This window comes from Acipenser ruthenus, chromosome 6, assembly GCF_902713425.1.
Source record: "Acipenser ruthenus chromosome 6, fAciRut3.2 maternal haplotype, whole genome shotgun sequence".
Taxonomy (NCBI): Eukaryota; Metazoa; Chordata; class Actinopteri; order Acipenseriformes; family Acipenseridae; genus Acipenser; species Acipenser ruthenus.
Genome location: NC_081194.1, coordinates 21,471,853 through 21,492,663, shown reverse-complemented (window position 1 = coordinate 21,492,663; position 20,811 = coordinate 21,471,853). Strand labels below are relative to the sequence as shown.

Below are 20,811 nucleotides of genomic sequence, written 5' to 3'. Positions count from 1 at the left end.
TACCTGTGATTACAGTACACCCTCGCTATAACTAACCTGTTGGGGACCAAGCCTTTTGTTCGTCATAGGGGACCAAAGGTTCTTTATAATGAAGGCCGTTATAGCGAGGCTGTATTGTATTTATTAGTGATGTTTTATCAACAAACCTTATATTAGAAAGAAAGCACATTTCTCATTAAAAAAATTAATCTCCTCCTTTCATTTCAATATTAATGAAAATTCAACTACAAAAATAAAGCATAAGGAATCCAAAAAAGTGCTGAAATTACTTTTATTGAAACATTAACATCATATAATATAGACTATCAACATTTCAAAACAGAGTCGTGAGCATACATTGAAGCTAGTTAACCACTTCTTTAGCTGGGCAAACAAGTAATGATTTGTGCATTTGAACTGAGTGCTAATAAAATGTTCACAGCCGCAGTTCTGCTTTTTTTTTTTTTTTAAAGCAACATAGTAAATGACATTTGGACTCATTTACTTCTTTGCAGCCTGGAATCTTTCAGCTACATTTTCCCAGTTGACCACGTTCCAGATCGCTTTTACATAATCAGGCCTCACATTTTTATACTGCAGGTAATAGGCATGCTCCCAAACATCAATTCCAAGCAGAGGGGTGAGACCTGAAAAATGAATATATATAAAATCAGGCTCGACTAAAGATGTATAACTGAAACCTGGTGTAAAGGAAAATCATCAAAAGCAAACTAATACACAACACAAACCCAGTATAAAACCATACTTTCTTGAACACATCCAAGTTACAATAAAATATCAACAAAAGGGACCAGTCTAGTTATGCAAAATTAGACTAACCTGTTGTTCCTTGTAGGGGGTCCTGATTAGGGCAGGCAATAATGTTTAGTCGTCCACTTTCCTTGTTGAACCCCAGCCAGCCCCAACCTGATCCCTGGACACCAACAGAGACTGCCGCTAGCTTCTCCTTCATCTTCTCAAAGGAGCCAAAATCACGCTTGATAGCTTCCATTAGCTTCCCTGTCCATCACACAGAAACAGGAAAATGTATAGTAGAATAGTTTTACTCTCTGAAACAGAAATTTCCAATCTCTTTTTAAAAAGGTCTAATCAAGAGATTGAAAAAACAAAACAAAAACAGGAATGCACCTGCCATTTATATATTTGTTGTTACAGGAACCTTGCTGGCAGAGGTGTTTTTGAACTCGGATAATAAGCAAGCCAAGTCACATGACTCATCTCCCACACAACTGTCTGATTCAGTAGACCTCTTGATGCAATGAAAGGAGCATTAAGAACTTCTATTACAAACTACTTCTGTAAGAAGGCTAAAAATTCTGACAAAGACGACAGCAACAGTGCATCGACTAAAATTGGACACAAACACATTCGAAGCTCTTCTATGTGGAATCCTCTCGACTATGCTAAAACTGGGCTCAGCCATCATAGTGATTTACTGACATTCGGACAAGATTGAGAAAAACACTGTGGAAATACTTGTAGAATGTATAAACCATATGTATAACTAAGTTTAATATACAAATACAATTATAATTCATTTAAGAAAATCTTAATTTTAGTAGCATGTTCCGGTACCTTCAGATTTAGGATTTCACCGCTGCTTGCTGGGTTCCCATGATAAAGATTTTTTTTTATATGCGATTACAATTCAGGTCTCATGTGTTTAAATTAAAAGATAGTCGGTTTGCCAGGCTCTCCTTGACAAACAGATGTTTCTGTGTTAGCAAAGTAAACAATTATTCCAATGGATGCATTTTTGCAACCCTGAGGATCTTGTAAAATCAGTAGCCATTTCTCCTTGTGTTTTAGGTAATATAACAAAAGAGAAGAGATGTGATACATTTTACTGAACTAACTAAACAATAATTAAATCACAAGCTTTCAAGACCTCAAAAGGTCTCTTCTTCAGGTGAAAGTAGGAAAGAGAGACTGAGGTTTACATTCAAAGGTGGCATCAGAAGTTTAACAAAAATAAACCATTTTGAATCACTACAATTCTCATATTATAATATATGGAAAGAAATACATACAATTAGTGCTGGGACGAACACAGGATTTTCATGTTCGGATCTTCGCTCAATTTAAATATTCGTTCGGATATTCGTTCGTTTTTCAAAAAGTAATAAAAGCCATTATATTGCTTTGAACGCAGGCAGAGACAGCATAGCATCTGGGGCAGGGGTGGCGTGGCCGTGCCCCGTTTGTGCCTTTATTTTACAGCAAGACCTTAAAATATGCAACACGTTAAAATAGAAAAATATCCCAGTAAAGAATAAGTTGTGTGGGACTTACTTTACACCAATGAATTCACTACAAAACAAAAGGATGCCAAATAAGTTAAACGTTGTTTTGTTTATTCCCGAAATATAGTACATTTTATATTATATAAATATATATATATATATATATGCACACACACACACACACACGCAATGTAGATACACAAGTATAATAAATTGTAATGAGCTAGAAAACCTGTCTTGTGTTCTTGAAATTGCCCTTTAAAACAAGAAACATCAGATCATGCAGAGAATGGTTAGGCATGTTGAAATGGTTGCCAATAGTAGTGCTGGTAATTTTGTTGCTGATGGTCCGTCTGTGTAGATTCATCCTTGTCTGACGATGTTGTTTGGTTTCTCCTAAGTACGTTCCATTGGAGCATTTGCTACATTTAAATCATGTAGATTAGGCTTTTGGATCTGCAGGTAAATGATCATTTTATCTCCAGTTTCCCTTGTGCTGCAAGGATGGTATTCTGCATAGAGATACGGGGACAGGTTTTGCATCTGTTGGTATTGCAGGGTTTAATTCCATTGTGTGCATTGTTTAGATCAGTTAGTAGTTTGCACTGGATGATAAGCTGGGACAGGTTAGGTGGTTGCAAACTACCAACTGGCCACCTTTGAATGTGAACATCTATCTCGTTCCTACTTTCACCTGAAGAGACCTTTGGTCTTGAAAACTTGTGATTAATTATTGTTTAGTTAGTTCAATAAAACGGTATCACATCTCCTTCTCTTTCTCCATCTCAAAAAATCTTCAAAAGAAGCACTTTATTTTCTCATTATAGTAGCAGCCCAACTTTCTGGGTCAAGTCCCTTGGGTACATGAACAAGTCGTGCCATTATATTATAGGGTTTGGGATTGTTGCCAGTGCTGAAATTGAGCTAAACAGTTACTATTTCCTTCGGTTAACAGGAGGCATTTGACAAAACTTTTTTTGTTTTTAAACAACCACTAACCCATTTTTAGTGAAGTTATTTATTTTACCTTTTTACTTACCTTGTGGTTCTCCACCACCATTGGGGGAAAGGTTAGTCCAGAAAATAGAGTGATTGATGTTACCACCACCATTAAATTTCAAAGCAGGCTGCAAAGCGATCTGTGCTGTAACGTCTCCTGGAAAAAAAAAAAAAAAAAAAAAAAAAAAAAAAAACCACATTGTGTTATATTGCAAATGGGACAGTTTTTCACATGTTGTTGAAAATGGCCCTTAATTAAGAAAGCTATGAAACAGTAATGTAGTGACGGCTTTCTGCATGAGGTATGAATTATGTTATTAATTATAAGTTTTACTAATTCAGTTGCTTTAATATCAAGTTTTTATACAGTACTGTGTAAGTTTCGAGTTCTTTCATTTCCCATCGGCAAAACCAGCTATGTGCAGTTTGGCATAGCCTAACACGACTGAAAGTCACAGATAAGTGTCTGAGCTAAACGCCAAAAGGCAGGATATTAGCAGAGATAGTGTAAGATGGGGGGAGGGGAACTGAAAGACAAGAGGGATGCACCCTGCTAGGTACAACGTGGTATTCAACCCCCCCCTTTTCCCCTGCAGAGGGAATGTGCAATGATAGAGTGGAAACCCCTATCATTGGACAGAAGTAAGACAAATGGGAGTGGAGTCAACAATTGCTTACAAAAGGTATCAATGCCAAACATTATAAAGTAATCTCTTTCGAATTGACTCCATGGATATCCGTGCTTTCTAATACAAACATATGCACTGAGCTGTACTGAGGCCTTGTCCAAAGTCAGTTTAAATCTCGTGCTTATATGATTGTATTGGAGGTATACCTTTCTTGTACATAGTGTTTTTGAAACAAAAACCATTTGTCAGCTTAATTTCTTCACTACAGATTGGTGCCGAAAATTCCTGAAAAGCAACCCTTAACGACGTTTCATGGTGTGCGGTTTCAGATCAGTCAGCGGTATTATATCATCCGGTGAGTCCGTTTTTGAATAAATCACACAGTGAAGGGAAAGAGAAAGGCAAAGAATTAGTGAGTCGAGATACCTCAGGGTAGAATCTCTCAGCGGAGAGATCCCATGGTAGAGAGAGAATCAAATAGTGATTTTCGAAGTGTAAGGGACTTACAGGAATTCACGGACAAAATAAAAAATAAGTGAAGAAAAATAGCGGCAAATTGTAAATCCTGGTGAAGAGCCAGAGTGACGTCAAAATCTCGACCGTAAGACCAGCTGAGGCCATGGGACCTCTCCGTTACAGAATTAAAAATCTTGGTGAAGAGCCAGAGTGGCATCAAAATCTCGACTAAGTCCCGCTGAGGCAGCAGAGTCACATGAATTAAAATGCTTGGTGAAGAGCCAAGGTAACGTTAAAAATCTCTTATCAGAAGTCCCGCTGTGGCAAACAAGAGTTACATAAATTTAAAATCCTGGTGGGCGAGACCTACGGGCAGGTAGGCCTTGCAATCACCTCCCCAGACTATTTCCCAGATTGATATACAAGATTCAGTCGCTGAGAGGCCCTATTGTAGCACTTCTGAGAAGTATATACAACAGGGAAAATAATCAAATTAAAATGGCCAAGGATATATCATATGTAGAACAAGCACTAATCAAAGTGAATCAAACACTAGAAGAAAAAAAGATTGTATCCAGTCAAGTGTAAAAAGTAATCTGGCAGTAAAAAGAATGATGACAAAACATAGAATAGATAAGAGCTATAATAGGTAGTTTCCAAAGTAATGGTAATTAAGAAGTTGTTTATTAATGATTGTTTTGGTTAGACTGGTTTTGTTTAAGCAAGGAAATAAAGCAACATCTTAGGAAAAAAGAGGAATTTTGAGAATTTATTTATTAATGATTGTTTAGTTCATGCCTGAGCTGAGCAGGGAGATAACATTTTCTTTGAATGGAAAACAAATAATAATGAAACAGAAACTCAGTACTATAAAGTACCGAGTTATGTTAGTAGCATCGAACTGCCTTTATGTTGAAATACGTCGTTTTGTTTGTTTGTCTTTGTGTGTTTCACTGTGTGTGAATCTTGAGTAGGCCTATGTGTGTGCGTGAATGCGTAAACTGTGTTTACGAATTAGCAGAGGGTTTGGCAGCAATTAGACTGAGATCGAGACAGACTGTTTACAGTTTGAGAATGGAAGCCAGTTTCTGTTTAGGAACACAAAAAAACAAAACATTTAACAATATTCAGCTTATCAGCCAATTTATTATTGAGGCTGTAAAGATGGCACTAAAATAAATTGCAGATAACAGAGTTAAATTTGAGTACTGTCTGGTTTCACAAACGGTAATTTAAAAGGCTTTGAAAAACATGTTTAATATATGTTATAAGCTTCCGCAAAACATGAAGAAAAAAAAAAACAGCTATTGTCTGTGTACGTGCCATTCTTAGCTGAATACTGTTTTACATACAGAGGCGGATGGAGCCAGCAGCAAGCGCAGGCTGCATGAAAAATAAAAAAGTGAGCGAGAGCGTGTGGTTTTAAAACTGCTAGTGGATAACTTAGAGGGGGAAAACAATTCTTGGAGATTGTTTAATCTGTCACAAACTAAGTTACCGGGAGTATTTTTATTAAAAAATATTCTCATGATTACACGTAGTTGTTAAACTCTACGTATAAGTATTATTGTGTTGTGGCAATACTGTAAACCAGACATGGTTTAATGTATTGCAAATAGCATAAATAAGACTTTATATTCAAGTCTTATTGTGTTGTTACTATGGTGCAAACCAGATGTGGTTTCAATTATGGCAAGTAACATTAATAAGGCTGGGGGGGTAAGATGGTGGAGGGGAACTGAAAGACAAGAGGGATGCACCCTGCTATGTACAATGTGGTATTCAACCCCCCCCCCCCCCCCCCCCTTACAGTAAGTAGAAATGGGAGCATCTCTGTGGAATAATGTGGGTATGGAACTTAACTAAGAAATCATATAATTATACAATACTGTCACATGGTCAGGAAACTTAAAAAGTCATTTGACCTCATTATGGCAGCTATATTAAGTCAGAGGTCAAAGTTCCGGTCACCAGGACTTTATCGTTCAGAGTTATAACCCTGCAAATACCGTATGAAGTCACTACTTCAACAGTTTCTGATATGCGAGTCTATTGCACTGTGGTGGCATGTTTGTAAAATAACTGACAATTTTTATTTTTTTGCAATACCCAGGAACAAACTTGAGCAATGGAAACACAGAATACAATTGTGTACAGAATATGAAGCAAGTGTCTCAAAGTGGCAAGTCTTTATCATCCAGAAGCAAAAAAGTCATATGACACCAGCCATCTTGGGTCACAGGTCAAACTAAAGTATACCATTACATTTTGCTCCTGGAAAATATGAAGTCTATATCTCAACATTTATTTATTTATTTATTTAATTTGTGCTTCTGGTGGAATGTTGATATATTAGCAGCTGAAGTAGCGTCAACTGGTTTACAAAAACATATAAGCTCCCCAAATTAGGTTGCGTAATTACATAAGTGCAATTATAGCATCATTTGTAATCATACCTTTAAAAGTTGCCAAAAAAACTGCTCATTCATTGTAATACAGTAAGGCTCATATTGGTTACCTATGGTAGAATTTTTTTCTCCTTGAAGACTCCTCCTCTCCCAACCCCCCCCCCACAAAAAAAAAGGAAGCAATTCCATATCCTAATCTTATTTTACTTCAGACACAGAATATAAGTAAATGCAGTTACCTCCCAATAAACATGTTAAAGTTGGTCCTTACCCTTGGCTAGTGCCTCTTGATATTTCTCTTCTGCAACATTCAGATTGTTAACGTATGTTGCATGATGCTTACTGTGATGCAGTTGCATAATCTCTGCGCTAATGTGGGGCTCCAGTGCACCATAATCATAAGGCAGGTCAGGCAGAGTGTGCTTCTGTCTTGAAGCAACACAGCTTAGAGCTGGACTCAAATTGGTGGCACATCTATAAAATAAAAATAAAAAAAATCAAAGATTTCTGAATCATACAGCCACCTATACTGGTATTCACAATTCAATGTCCTTAACTTTGTATCTATACAAACTAATTTGTAGCCTAATTCAATGTAGGGTTGATGTAAAATTCTAAATCCTCCTCATACATTGTACGGTCAGTTTTAGATTCAAGGTCATATCATACCAGGCATCCTGAAAACCGTGCGGAGGACGAGAGAAGCCTTTTAGATCAAAGCCAGTGTCAAGGCCAGGATCCTCCAAGTTGAGGTCAATGTCAAAAAATTACTTTAAAACCTATTTACTGCCAAGGGTAGTTGCCACCTCTCTGGCCACAGGAATTCTACAATTTTTGCAATACATTCCTTTAATCACGATTACTTGATCCGCCTTTTAGTGTATCCAAGCAAACCTATATATTGTTGTATTCAGCACACATTAAACTTTCCATTGGTGCAAATCCCATGTGGATATCTGGTAAGATGACCAAAATATTGAGCCATAAGTGTAATAAAAAAAGGAAATTCTACATTATCATCTCAGATGTTCCAGATTGTGCCTTTTTTTTTCTATAAGGCAATGCTGAAAGCTGTATATTGTTGAATTTGTCTCTCAACATGCTTCAATAGGTTTCTAATTTACAAAAATCATGAATGAGAAAAACAATATACAACAATTGCACCAGTTTACAACGAGATAGCGTTCTTATTCTTAAAATAAATTATACAAAATATGCAATGCAATTATTTTTAAAGCACGCCACTGGTTTATAACAAACTTGACAATGGCGTTCCGCTAAGTCTCATATTATAGTAATAAAGGTATAACGTTAAAGTCGTCATTTTCACTGAAACTTTTGTGTTTTTAGTGGGTAAAGGCTTTAACGTTCACCGAATTGCTCTGTTGACAGCTTTCGATATCCCAGTTAAGTAAACATTTCACAGTTAGATACTACTGCTACATTCAACAAATAGCGGTACAGCACACTTTAAAAAAATAATTTACAGTAGCAGCTAGGTAGGGACATTTGACTACTTTCAGACCATTGAAAAAAAGTTGTCATGCATGTGCTTTACAAAAAGAAAGCAGTTTAACTATTTTAGAGCAGGGGTTCTCAAACTCGGTCCTGGGGACCCCCTATGTCTGCTGCTTTTCATTCCAACTGAGCTCTCAATTACTTAACTACACCCTTAATTGAACTGATAATTTGCTTAATTAGGACATTTACTTGTTTTCAGCTCAAACAGTTGGAGAGTTCAAGTTAGCTATAACACTTTGGAAGTAACTTGAACTCTGCATCTGTTTACGAGCTGAAAACAATTAAGAGGTCTAATTAATCAAATTATTAACCCTAACCTTTCATTTGCCAAACTAATACCAACATTTGCATACTGTGGAAATATGTTAGAAAAATAAATCCATTGATTTTCATGTAGAACATTGCCTTAATTTCTTTCCATATAAATGCATATTTAAGCAATGTAACATTTTAAAACAGTAATTATAACAGTACATTTCAACCAGAGTGGATCTAATACTGTAGTACAGTGGTTCCCAACCCCAAGTCATTTTAAAAGTAACCTGAACTATGCAACTGTTTAAGAACTGAAAACAAGTCCAGTAGTGTCAGCACCAGTCTCCGCACCAGTCTGACCAGTCCTAGCAGTAGCAGCACCAGTCTTACCAGTCCCAGCAGTGGCAGCACCAATCTTACCAGTTCCAGCTGTAGCATCAGCGTCACCAGTCTCAGCATAAACTTCAGTAGCAGTGAACCAAACATGTCTCTCTATGAAGGTCTAAACCCATCTACTTATTCATAAGTTATATTCTTGTCCTTTTACTATCACATATTTCTGACAATGTGAGTAGGGCAAGTCTCCAGGCTTTATAAGATGATAACGTTCACCTTCGTGATATACAGGATATGCCGGGGCGGGGCGTTTAGACAAAAATTAGATTTTTGCCTCAGTAAAAATGTATTCCTAGCTACGCCACTGACATGGCATACCAACTTTATAACCACAGGTTTAATGTTTTTATTCTTTTAAGCTTGAAGGAATTGCCATCACAAAAATGAATACCGTACTCTTAATTTGAAACCAGTGGGGTTTTTTATACTTCAGAATTCTGGTGCAGTGTTGAATCATAGATGATTTGTGTAATAATGGCAGGCCTAACTGAAAACTCTAACTGCGATTGGTTAATTGTTATTTAAATGTGTTAATTCATATCTCGAATTTCTCTCGAATGTTCGCTTTGTCATATAATCCAATACAACAGCGAGTTCTCTGTTCAGATATTATTCCTTCAATTTGTAACTAATCCATCAATGGCCTACTTAAACCGTAGCTACGTAAGTTACTGTACAAGTGTGTAAAAATACGCATGACCTTGTTGCAAATAGCGATAACAACAATACAATAGATACAGAATAATAATTCAACCCCATGTGCAACTTTATGGAACATCCCATAATCCTAACATGATCATATAGTACAGGTAGTCAGTCTTATTGCTATTAGTAAACACCTGGAATAAACAAAAGCTCATCTGCCCTACATGTACCGGTAGCGTTTCATTTAAAGTTAGACTGGAATTGTCATCTTCAACAACTATCCTAGAATTAGAAACTTTAAACACCTGACCTGAGGTTTCAGTAAAAACACGTTTGCCCCAATAACTTCAAAATAGAATGTCATGCCTCGGTGCTGTATTTATTTCCTTTAATTGAAAATACACTCTTACCTGCCCACACTACCAACTCTGCACAACATATCTGAACTTATTTTGTTAAAACAAAACACATATATTTAAGTATGAGATAACTTGAAAATCCTCCTGTCTCTGAGTCTGTCGCAGTATCAGACTCTCATTTACACAGCGAAAACTGCCCTTGAACTTTCAACTTTAACTGCGGGTAAGTTCCATTTATGTACAAGAACCGAAATAATAACAATCAATTATATTTAACCATAAGAAGACTGTCTACAATATAAATCGTATTAGTTACCGATATTCTACCTAAGATGCTTAAATGCTTATTTAACTCTGTGCATTTTCTGTACATTTTAACCACTATTCACCCCTTCTAAAAATGGTTCCTCCCACCCCATTTTGTCTTCTGCGGTTGTTCAATGTTATTTCAATGAACTCTCTTATTATAAACTTTGCTCATAGCAAACATCTCGTTTGTAATGATTTAAACGAAAAATGGTTTCTTTGGTATTAATTCACTAAAATCTCAAAGTACAACAAATACATAACCATTATTGTGTTTTTGAGTTTCTGGTATAATCTTTTATATTAAAACTATGGTATGCCTGTAGAAAATATATATAGTGAAACATGGCTATTATATAATGTGGCCTAAATAGGGGGACATATAATTTATTGTAACATGTTAATACCATAGGATTTTGATTAAGGTTGTGTTAACACTATTTTTTCTTGTACACAAACTGTTCTAAATTACTGCTTTTAGTCAGTTTTAGTAGGTTTTGTTTTTTTTCTACATTATACTGGTGCAAATAATCATGTTTTGAGAGGATTTTATAAAATTATTATTATTATTATTATTATTATTATTATTATTATTATTATTATTATTATTATTATTATTATTTTAAGACAGTTTGTACTTTGCTAGTGTTGGTCTTATTATTGAGTCAACTTACAAAGTTCTGATGAGACTAGCCTGTACAGTAATACAGGGGTGGCCTTAATATTTGAGGTGACTTTACAGAAACAAAGTGTCCTTAATTGTGAAATGGCCTTTTTACTGAGGTAGCCTTAAACTAATGTTTACTGTAAATGCATTTCAGTAGTGTTATACTGTGTACAGCCATCTAGAGGGCAGAATATTGCTGTATGAGGCTACCCACCTCACAAATACTGTCTCAGCTTTCATTAACATATCACATTTCATTCATATCACATCTAATTCAAAGTTAAAATAGAAAAATCATAAGGTACTTGCTATGTTGAATGTATTTTAAGCCTCTGTATAGTGTAATTAGCCCCTTTAACTCAAAATAACAGCTAGCTATTTCAAGAAGCCCTGTCCCCTATAGTCTGGAGCAGCTAAATTATGATCCCACAATAGCTAGAAACTAAACTTATTGCTCATAATGATTAAGAACTCATGTCTTTTTACAGCGTAAATGGTATTTCACTTGCATCTTTGTGATGTTATAAATTTTTCATAACTATTTAACACGCAATAGTGCTAAATACTGAAGAAAACTCGATTTCAGTGACAGTCTTTAGGTATTTTTCAATAACGGTTCAAGTGCAGCAACTGGGCTAAAAGGTCACAGTACCACATGATTTTTTTTGTTTTAATAATAATTAAAAAAACAAAACAAATAAAACCAAAGGTTATATATATATATATATATATATATATATATATATATATATATATATATATATATATATGTATATATATATAATTTACATGTTTAAAAGCTGTAAATAATAATAATAATAATAATAATAATAATAATAATAATAACAACACTGCATTGAAAAAAGCAATGGACCAATGTGCACGGATACTTATAGTTAGCTACATTTTGCACTGCATGATTACAACTTCTCGTGTGTTACTACATTTTACCGGGCAATGACATTTTTGTCTTTTTTTTTTTCTTTTTTTTTTAATAACTAAGAGGTACAACAATAAACACCGTCTGGCCAAGATATCGCTTCACCGGTGTGTTCGTGAGGTAAATTCTCTTCAGAGGATTTCCCTGCTCCACCCGTTCCAAAGCCCTACGCTTTAATAAAGCAGGCAATGTGTGTGCGTTCTTATGATGCTTTGCGGCGGAGTCTCCTCCTCTCACTCATGGTGGCGACGACAGGGACAGACAAATAACGTTAAGGAAAAGACGTAGAATTTATACTCTCGTTTTAATTTGAATTTTGTGTTTGTCACACGCTGTAGTGTACGGTCGGAGAGTGTTTCTAGTAAATACTGAGACGGGTTCGGTAAGTAATTATTTTGATGAATAACACAGCAAAAGGAGAAGGATTTGTGTGTGTTTCTCTTCGGTTGCGGGAGAGCCCGGAGCTCTTCCTTCAGCGCCATTTTGTGGCAACAAAGCTGCAAACACAAGAAACCGGCAGATAACACCGAAATAAAGGCCTCAAAAAATCGGTCTTAAATTGTTAAAGGCGCGTTGGACATGCATAAAAGTGAAAATGTATACATAGTCCTGTATAAAGCAGTTACGCGTTTTCTATCTTCTTGTTTTCCTGCATGAGTGGGAAGCTGGTAATAAATTATAGATGGCGCGGTTAGAGGCCAACAAAATGATTCTTGTACTTGTGAGAAGGAATTGAGGGCGGATACCTCTAGTTGATTAATTTTTCATTCTGAACGCTTAAAAAGAGTGAGAACTTTTTACAATCATAAATACAAATTCTTCCAACATGTTCAAATACACGTATTCTTAACTGGACATTATCGGTGCCATGGTGTGTAGATCTTTGACATATTACGAATACCTTACCGTTAAAGTGCTACTCGGTCAAGACAAAGTAGTTACTGTACTGACTGAATGGGATTTTAACAGAACAGAGGCGGGATACCACTTCCAAAAAGCATCACGCCCGTTAAAGTTTTACTAGTTAATATAACGGTGTAATTTTGTCATGTTTCGTTTAATTCGCGTCACCAGTCATGTAATAGTCTATTGATCAGTTTAGAACTTGTTGGAATGTCGTGGAAAAGTTAGTTCCGCAGTAATAAGCAGCATTTATATATAAACGAATGTTTATCTTGCATAGGCTTAATGCAAATCAGATTTTGCCAGAACACTCAGAATTGTGAAGTAAACTACCGTTTCAGTAGGTTATTGCCTCATGACTAACACAACAACAAAATACAGATCTAGAATCATGTTTTCTGTAATATCTGGAGCCATTTGCCACACAGACAAGACCCTAGTAAAGAAAATATTTTGATCATAGCACCTGCTCAAAGTTTACAAATTGTAAAACATTTTCAAATCGAGTTGTACTCTTTTTGTACTTGAGAAAATGCAGTATGCAGAAATGTGCTGTAATGACATTCACTTATATCTATCTAAAGCAACAATTAGGTGTAACACGTTTGTATAAAACTCTAAACTGTACAAAACTCTTAATTGTACAAAAGTTTATCAGTATTGAAATATAGGATTAGCATGGTGGTTAAAGGCCTACAGTACACATATCCCGCATATATAACATATCCCTTCTATTACCTAAAGGAGTTTACGTTATTGTAAGTTCAATATAGGGAATTGTTTTAGCAAAATGTCATGTTTTTACAGTTGAGCCAAATTCTATGTTGTCTATAAATTAGTGTAGCTTGATATTATAGAAAACATTTCAGCAAAGTTGTATATCTTGACCTTCAAAAGCCTGTTTCTCATGGACATTTGCTTCTTCTGCAGAGTTCAGAATGACTAATGAAGAACCTCTGCCGAAGAAGGTGAGTACAGAAACACTAAGGCACATATTGCATCATTCTTCAATCATTGGGGGAAACAAAAGAATAATACAAATGTTCTTGTATTTGATTAGGTTCGCCTTAGTGAATCTGACTTGAAGACCCTGTCCAGAGAAGATCTGTGTGCAAGGTAAATATCGTTTTCTTATGGATACAGTTCTAAGGTCAGTTATAATTAATGTAATTATAAACAATGTTAATCTTTGTCTTTTTTTTACTTTAGGTGGAAACAACATGAAGCATATGTTCAAGTTCTAGAGGCAAAATACACAGAGCTGAACTGTAAGTTTAACACTGTTTGCTACTGTTTTTAGAATCCCCCTAGTAGGTGTTGGTACATCTGCCCATAGACTTGACATATAAATCATATTCAAGAAACTGTTTGATAGACACATTTACATGGAAATTTGCCTCAGACTTTATCCTCTAATTTGATTATGGGTCTCATCCAACACTGATTGTGTCTACTAAACCATAGGACCTATTTGATAACTTCCAATAGTTATTTAAGGGGTTCCACAACCTTTGAACTGAGGCTTGCGTGTAAACCTCACTAACCGTCTCGGCCAATTAAGTTTGATGTAGAGCAGACAGCCTGAAAAAGTTAACTGGACTTTGGAATTTTGAAACTTATTAAATAGTACAATAAACTTAGTGTCCTAAAACAGATTTTAGATAGATATCCTAAAAGAACATTGAAAATGTCTTCATACATAAACATTTGTTGAGTGGTCATTCCCAATAGCTAATTTACTTTTCCTTAATCTGGGGACACCTACGTGTAATGTATGCCACTGTCTGTTATTTAGCAGGTAATGGCCACTGAATCAGATTGGTTAAAAGCTCAATGTAAATTGTTCTTTCAAAATAATACTGTAATATTGTATTGGGTATATTAAGTGGTTTGTGGGATTGTACAAAGTATCAGATACAAAGTTTAAAACGAAGACTGAAAACACCAGTTGGATTATTAGTTAAGTGGTTGGTGGTAGTGGTGGTATTTTGATCCGTCCCTCTGTTTTTAGGTCATAACCTAGACTCCAATGTGAGAAACTGGTAATATGTGGAAGTAACCAAAATGTGATTGCTTTATCATGCTGAGAACGAGTGCAGTTTACATTTCACTATTTTTTGTTTTGCATGATGCACCAGCAAATGATGTGACTGGTTTGAAGGAGTCTGAAGAGAAGCTGAAACAGCAACAACAAGAATCTGCACGGAGAGAGAACATCCTTGTCATGAGGCTTGCCACGAAGGAACAGGAAATGCAAGAGTGTACTGTAAGTGTTTGATTTTATCATTGGTTTAATGTAAAACCAGTGTAGTTTGACTGAATTGCTCCAATTGAGTTTAGAGAGCGTGTGATATAAACCAATTATAACAGATGTGGCTCATTTCAAATGTTTAAATCGACCCACGTAGGCGAGATACTGACTACCTCCTAGGTAGATAACACTAAAAAGTTATACAAAACCTTTGATTTTGAGAATTAAATGTGAATTTACCATATTTTTACCTACTTATTTTTCTTTATTTTTAGTACCTGTTATGCATGAAAATTTGATATGCTCAGGAACATTTGACACACAAAATTAAAAAAAAAGGTTTAATTGTCATTAGTGTATTGCCTTCATGGAAATAAATATTTTGTACTAGGACATTTAATTCATCAGAGCAGTTGCATTTTTTTTTTATAAGCAGCCCACCCCTTTCAGAAATTGTGGGTTGAAGGGATAAGATACTGTACATGCCTGGAAGTTTTCTGTTAAAAACTGGGTACTGTACTTTAAATGAAAATACTGTGTAGCATCCTCTACCCCTCCCCTAAAACATTGTAGGCAGAATACATTTTATAAAACAAAACATCATAAAATATCTTTACCATATTTAATTTTAAATCAGTAAATGTTATACATCATGTGGTAAAGGGTTTCTGCATACTTTATAAACACTATGTGTACATGCACTGTAGACTACCACTGCAACATATTGTCAATGAAGTTTTTGCTGCAGATAAAAGGACCATTGCTGATATGTTTGGATAATTGTCTTGGTGCCTTGTTGGGTAACCAAGATATAGTGGCCGCCTGTGGTCTCCTTACAGTTGTAGTGAACTGATTTTATGGTGCTGGGACTAGAATGTACAAAGATGTTTTCTTTTGGGTTGCATCTGCTTACTTTGGCAGGGCTCCGTATTGGGGGCTTTCTTGTGTTATTTTGGTATATGCGCTTTATACAGATCTAAGACTTTCTTGAGTTGGAGTGTCTCAAATAGAACGTTTTCCAAGACTAATGAGTAGCAAAAATTGAAGGGAGTCGGGGTGCTTTTAAGTAAGTCATTCGATTGAATTGTTTTTGGTAATATGTTTCTTTTACTTTTGCACAGACCCAGATTCAGTACCTCAAGCAAGTTCAACAACCCAGTGCTGCCCAGCTGAGATCTTCTATGGTGGACCCAGCTATCAACTTGTTTTTCCTTAAAATGAAGGGCGAACTGGAACAGACTAAAGACAAACTGGAACAAGCCCAAAATGAACTGAGTGCCTGGAAATTTACACCTGATAGGTAAACAAACCAAATACTCCCCAGTCAAGACTTTCCTGACACTCCCACTGCAAGAATGCTATGGTGGGATGGCAAAAATGCTCTATTCACAACAAGACTCAGACTTTTAAACCAAAAAGCCAGATTTTTGTACTGTCCAGCTTACTGTCCAGTAATACTTAATATAAACTTTTGTCAGGTGAACCTTCTGTTTCAGCTTCCCCACCCCTCCTCCCCCCCCCTTGCTTCAGAGGCCTGAAGGAATCGGACTGTTCTGAAGAGGCGGTCAAATCCAAATTCAAATTTCTTCCCCTCCTATAATGTTTAGACACCTGGCTTGTGGTGTACGGAGGAAATTGAGGGAGGAGCAAGTCAAATCTGTGGCATGCTGTCTGCAGACTGAGTATGGAGGAAAGAAACTAGCTTAATCATGAATTGAACATATACAATTCCAGTAAAATGTAACTGTGGAATATCCTGCGCTTTAAGTACAGCGCTAGTAACTCATAAGACACTGGAAGTCAGTTTGGTAATAAGACTGTGGGCTTCTGGCTTGCTCTTTGCGAACTGACAAGTCAAAACCTAAGAAGTGACTCTATATTTATAAAGGGCTCGTCATCCAACCATGGTTAGATTTTTGTATTTATTCTTTTTTTTTTTTTTTTATTACATCTACAGCAGTGTGCATTTGGGATATTTTAATTAACTTTGTCAGACTGACAAGTTTAAAAGAGCTTGAAAGTGGGGGTTGTAAACCAGACTTCTTTTCTTTCTGCAAAGACATTCATGGCGTGATATTAAATACATGAGTGCACATGCTGCTGTGGGTGTATCAAAGTATTGTAAATGTGAAATTTGTTTCATTTTTTTTTTGGGGGGGGGGGTTGCATTAGTATTTTATTTCAGTACATGGGATAATGAAACAATAATCCGAAAAGATTGGTAAAAAGGTAATGTAAGTTGTGTGGGTTCTGTATTTCAATTTTAAAAGATGCATAGTTTTATGTAAAGGTTGTGAAATCAAGATGTTTATGTTGAACATAAGATACTCATACAAGTGCCCTTCCCATTTGCTAATTTCTGCTTCACATTACATTGTGTGTGTGTTTTTTTTGTTTTTTTATATAAATGTGTTCAGGTTATCTTGTGTCAAGTTCATTAGACATTTCTAATAAACAGTAGGGAAATTAGGAGATGGGGCAGAATTACAATATTTTTAGATGAGCTCAAATAAGCATTCTGTATTCAATTCCCTTCAGTGGTACCCATTCTGTGAAGGGGACACTATATAACACTGGATAAATGAATTACTGAGGGTTGGATATTGGCTGATTGGGTCTCCTGCTACACAAACTATGAAAATATGCAAGCCATATTTAGTTTATCAATTCTAAAGTTCCATCAGACATAGTATAGAGCTCTGAATTGTAATGCTTTACAGTAGATTGCATGTTAAATGCATAGTGATTTGGTTGGCCATAACTGTTCTGAGTAGACCAAAAGTTCTACTCAGAGAAAAGGTTCAATGTTGACTTTTTTTTTTTGTTCCCTAGTGCAGTTTAGGAATTGTTTTTAATTTAAAGATCAAATTAAATCTTTGTTCTGTTTTAAAACATTTAAATGCCCCTTCTGAAGGGTGCTTAATGTTGCACTTTGAACTTTCTTTTGTAAATGCTAGATCATGAATGCGTTATCCCATTGGCTGAGTTAAGATGAACGCAGCATATTGGTCCTGGAACCTCAATATAAAATTTCACATTAAGTTTAAACTGGAATTCTGGTTTTAGAACACCGTTCAGAACTTGATGTTGAATGCAACTATTACATGAAGTGTTTTCATTTTGTATAGATGTGTGTGTATACCGCCTTATCCAGGTATAACTGAATATTTGTTAATCAAAATACAAGTTTTAGTATAATTTTAGTTCTGGTAGGCTATTATCCTATGGCCCTTTTTTTTAATTAAGCCATTTAAAACATTAATATGATGAATGGGATCTATGTTAGAATGTCAGGACTAATAATGACTGTTAAATATGGGGTGGGAGGTTTAGTTTAAGCCAGTTCTTTTCACTTGCATTATACAAAATGTCATATTCAACCATTAAGTTTAAGTGCATGTATCCCAGTGTTTAATACATTGAAGTCCTTTCTCAGCTTGGTTTGTTGTAAGCACTCAAATACATTTTATTCTGCAGCTTGTAATGTAACTTGTACAGATTTTTTGTCTGTTTTAAGTAATGGTAAGTCATCTGTGTTCAGAATGGTGTTTATCGTTCCAACCAGAAGCAACATTATATGGTATTGTAAGTGGAAGGCGCTTCTAGTTATGACTTAAGTCTCTAAAATGTCAGAATAATTCCTTTTATATGTAAGATGGCTCGTCAAAGCAAAATTATATACATTGCAGAATAAACAAAGGAACTTGAAAGGTGGGTTAGATAACTGTTACTTACTGCAGGTGTCCTTTTATAATAAGCCAGTATTTATCCATTGGATTTAATCTGCAGTGTTTTTTTTTCCCTCCATTTGTTTTTAAAGTTCATTCTGTGATAATAGGTTCCTTTCCTTTGCAGTCAAACAGGCAAAAAGTTGATGGCCAAATGTCGGATGCTTATTCAGGAGAATCAAGAGTTGGGGAGACAGCTGTCCCAGGGACGTATTGCCCAGTTGGAGGCTGAGTTGGCTTTGCAGAAGAAGTATAGTGAAGAGCTTAAAAGCAGTCAAGATGGTAAGATTCTGATTTTGAGAAAAAAAAAAAATCTGGATTCTTAAAGCTGATACCCTTATCTGTAGTCATTAACATGGTGGCTTTTATGAATGGGAATGTCTTAATATTTAACATTTATTGGTGAATATTACATATTGTATCTAAAGTTGATTATACATTTTAGGCAGTACTTAAAAGATTTCTGTTTCTGCATGATCTGTAAATAAATGTAAGTTATGTATTCCCTTTACTATGCTGTTTTGGAAAATGTATTTGTGTATTCTCTTACTACTTTCCAGAACTGAATGACTTCATCATTCAGCTGGATGAGGAGGTGGAGGGAATGCAGAGTACCATCTTGTTCCTCCAGCAGCAACTGAAAGAGACTCGCCAGCAGATGGCTCAGCAAGGGCAGCTGCAGCAGCAGTCCTCCACTCCAGCCACAAGCAGGACTTCCTCTTCTGAGCCTTCTGGCCAGGCTGAGGCAGCTTGCAAAGACAGCAGCGGCAGAGTGGCAAACGGATCAAGCAACGGCAGCCCCTCCCAGAGGACTTCTGGGTCTGGCCTTTACAGGGAAGTTAGTAGCACTGAAGAGGATTTCCCCTCTTCTCCTGGAAATGGGAATAAACTCACCAACCACTCTGAAGAGAGAATAAGCAGGGGGAGCGGGTATATGAATCGGCTTAGTGCTGGTTATGAAAGTGTAGACTCTCCTACAGGCAGTGAGAACTCTCTCGCTCACCAGTCAAATGACACAGACTCCAACCATGACCCTGATGAGCCAGTGAGTGGGAAAGGTAACAGAACTGCGGGTTCTCGCCACGTTCAGAATGGTTTGGACTCCACTGTAAATGCGCACAGTTCAGTTTTGTAACATTTCTTTACACACACACACAAAAGTATACAATGTCATTGGTTTTGGCTGAGGATGCTGTCTTGAAGTGTATGAACTAGGATGTTTAAAAACAAGGAAAAAATAAGTAAAGTTCTGCTTTAATTTTTAATTTGTTTTGCTTCATGTGATCCCTCTGCCACAGTTAAATTTTAACAATTACGTTGAACGTTGCTAAACAAAATGGTTACTTGTAGATTTGAGTTATTTTTATATGATTTAATGTAATGAGAAAGTTGTTGCAAAACAAATCATAATGATGTCTGTATAATTCTTTGTATATCCAAAACCGGTCCTGTACATTTTATTCACAATCACATTTACACTGCTGTTCATAAGGAATTTACCCTTTTCATGCTTCTCATCTAATGCTGCAAGGTGCCCTATACAGTAATATACCACACAAGTTATTTTTATTTGTGTTGCCATGTTCAGGATGTCTGTGTAGTTTAATTGTTGAATACAATATTGTTTTTTTGCAACTGTGTTTTTGTTTTTTGTTTTTTTCTCCTAGGCGAGAAACACTGTTTTTAAGAATTGTGTGTGTACTTCTACAGTTTCTAGGAATTGTTGTACGTGTTTAATGCATATTACCCAGACTCTTCCATGAACCCCTTTCCTGTACTGACCAAACATAAATAAAGACTTTTAATATTGTTTGTGGCCTTTTTTGGCTTTTATATTGTTATACACATGGGACTGAATCAAAAAGTGATTGGAGATTGCAGGGAAATTGAGTGATATTTGAAAATGATATCTGCAGTATCCCAGTCATGTTCAGATTTTCAGTATCTGACTTTTGTTCCTGTTTACTGTAATCTTCAGCTGACAGCAGGCCTTATTAGTACATCTGATAAGCTGATATATAAAAGGTATTGTGCATTTTATAATAAAAGCACAACATTTTCCACAGTGTTTGTACATACTCTAAGGTTTGTTTTCAGATGTGGAG

At 35.9% G+C, this 20,811-nt stretch overlaps 2 protein-coding genes across 2 annotated transcripts; one reads left to right on the top strand and one right to left on the bottom strand.

Moving 5' to 3' along the window:
* Positions 1–254: 254 nt before the first annotated feature.
* Positions 255–10,121, bottom strand: sod2 (superoxide dismutase 2, mitochondrial). Its single transcript, XM_034018647.3, has 5 exons — positions 9,963–10,121; positions 7,007–7,209; positions 3,283–3,399; positions 820–999; positions 255–626 (listed from the first exon to the last, which is right to left on the bottom strand). Exons 1-5 carry the CDS (start codon positions 9,989–9,991, stop codon positions 481–483), a joined length of 675 nt encoding a protein of 224 aa, XP_033874538.3. The 5' UTR covers positions 9,992–10,121; the 3' UTR covers positions 255–480.
* A 1,896-nt stretch (positions 10,122–12,017) lies between these two features.
* LOC117410744 (pre-mRNA-splicing regulator WTAP-like) lies at positions 12,018–20,516 on the top strand. The gene is made up of 8 exons (XM_034017522.3): positions 12,018–12,206; positions 13,658–13,695; positions 13,788–13,843; positions 13,937–13,995; positions 14,866–14,993; positions 16,100–16,278; positions 18,834–18,988; positions 19,267–20,516. The coding sequence occupies exons 2-8, from the start codon at positions 13,666–13,668 to the stop codon at positions 19,839–19,841; spliced, it is 1,182 nt and encodes a 393-aa protein (XP_033873413.1). The 5' UTR covers positions 12,018–12,206; positions 13,658–13,665; the 3' UTR covers positions 19,842–20,516.
* The last annotated feature ends 295 nt before the right edge of the window (positions 20,517–20,811 follow it).

Coding starts and splice junctions, on each gene's coding strand:
- sod2 (XM_034018647.3), bottom strand. CDS start 9,991: ATGTTGTGCAGAGTTGGTAGTGTGGGCAG. Junction 7,210..9,962: donor AGAGTTGGTAGTGTGGGCAG/GTAAGAGTGTAT, acceptor TTTATTTTATAG/ATGTGCCACCAATTTGAGTC. Junction 627..819: donor CCCCCTACAAGGAACAACAG/GTTAGTCTAATT, acceptor TTCATTTTTCAG/GTCTCACCCCTCTGCTTGGA.
- LOC117410744 (XM_034017522.3), top strand. CDS start 13,666: ATGACTAATGAAGAACCTCTGCCGAAGAAG. Junction 13,844..13,936: donor AGAGAAGATCTGTGTGCAAG/GTAAATATCGTT, acceptor TTTTTACTTTAG/GTGGAAACAACATGAAGCAT. Junction 13,996..14,865: donor AAAATACACAGAGCTGAACT/GTAAGTTTAACA, acceptor ATGATGCACCAG/CAAATGATGTGACTGGTTTG.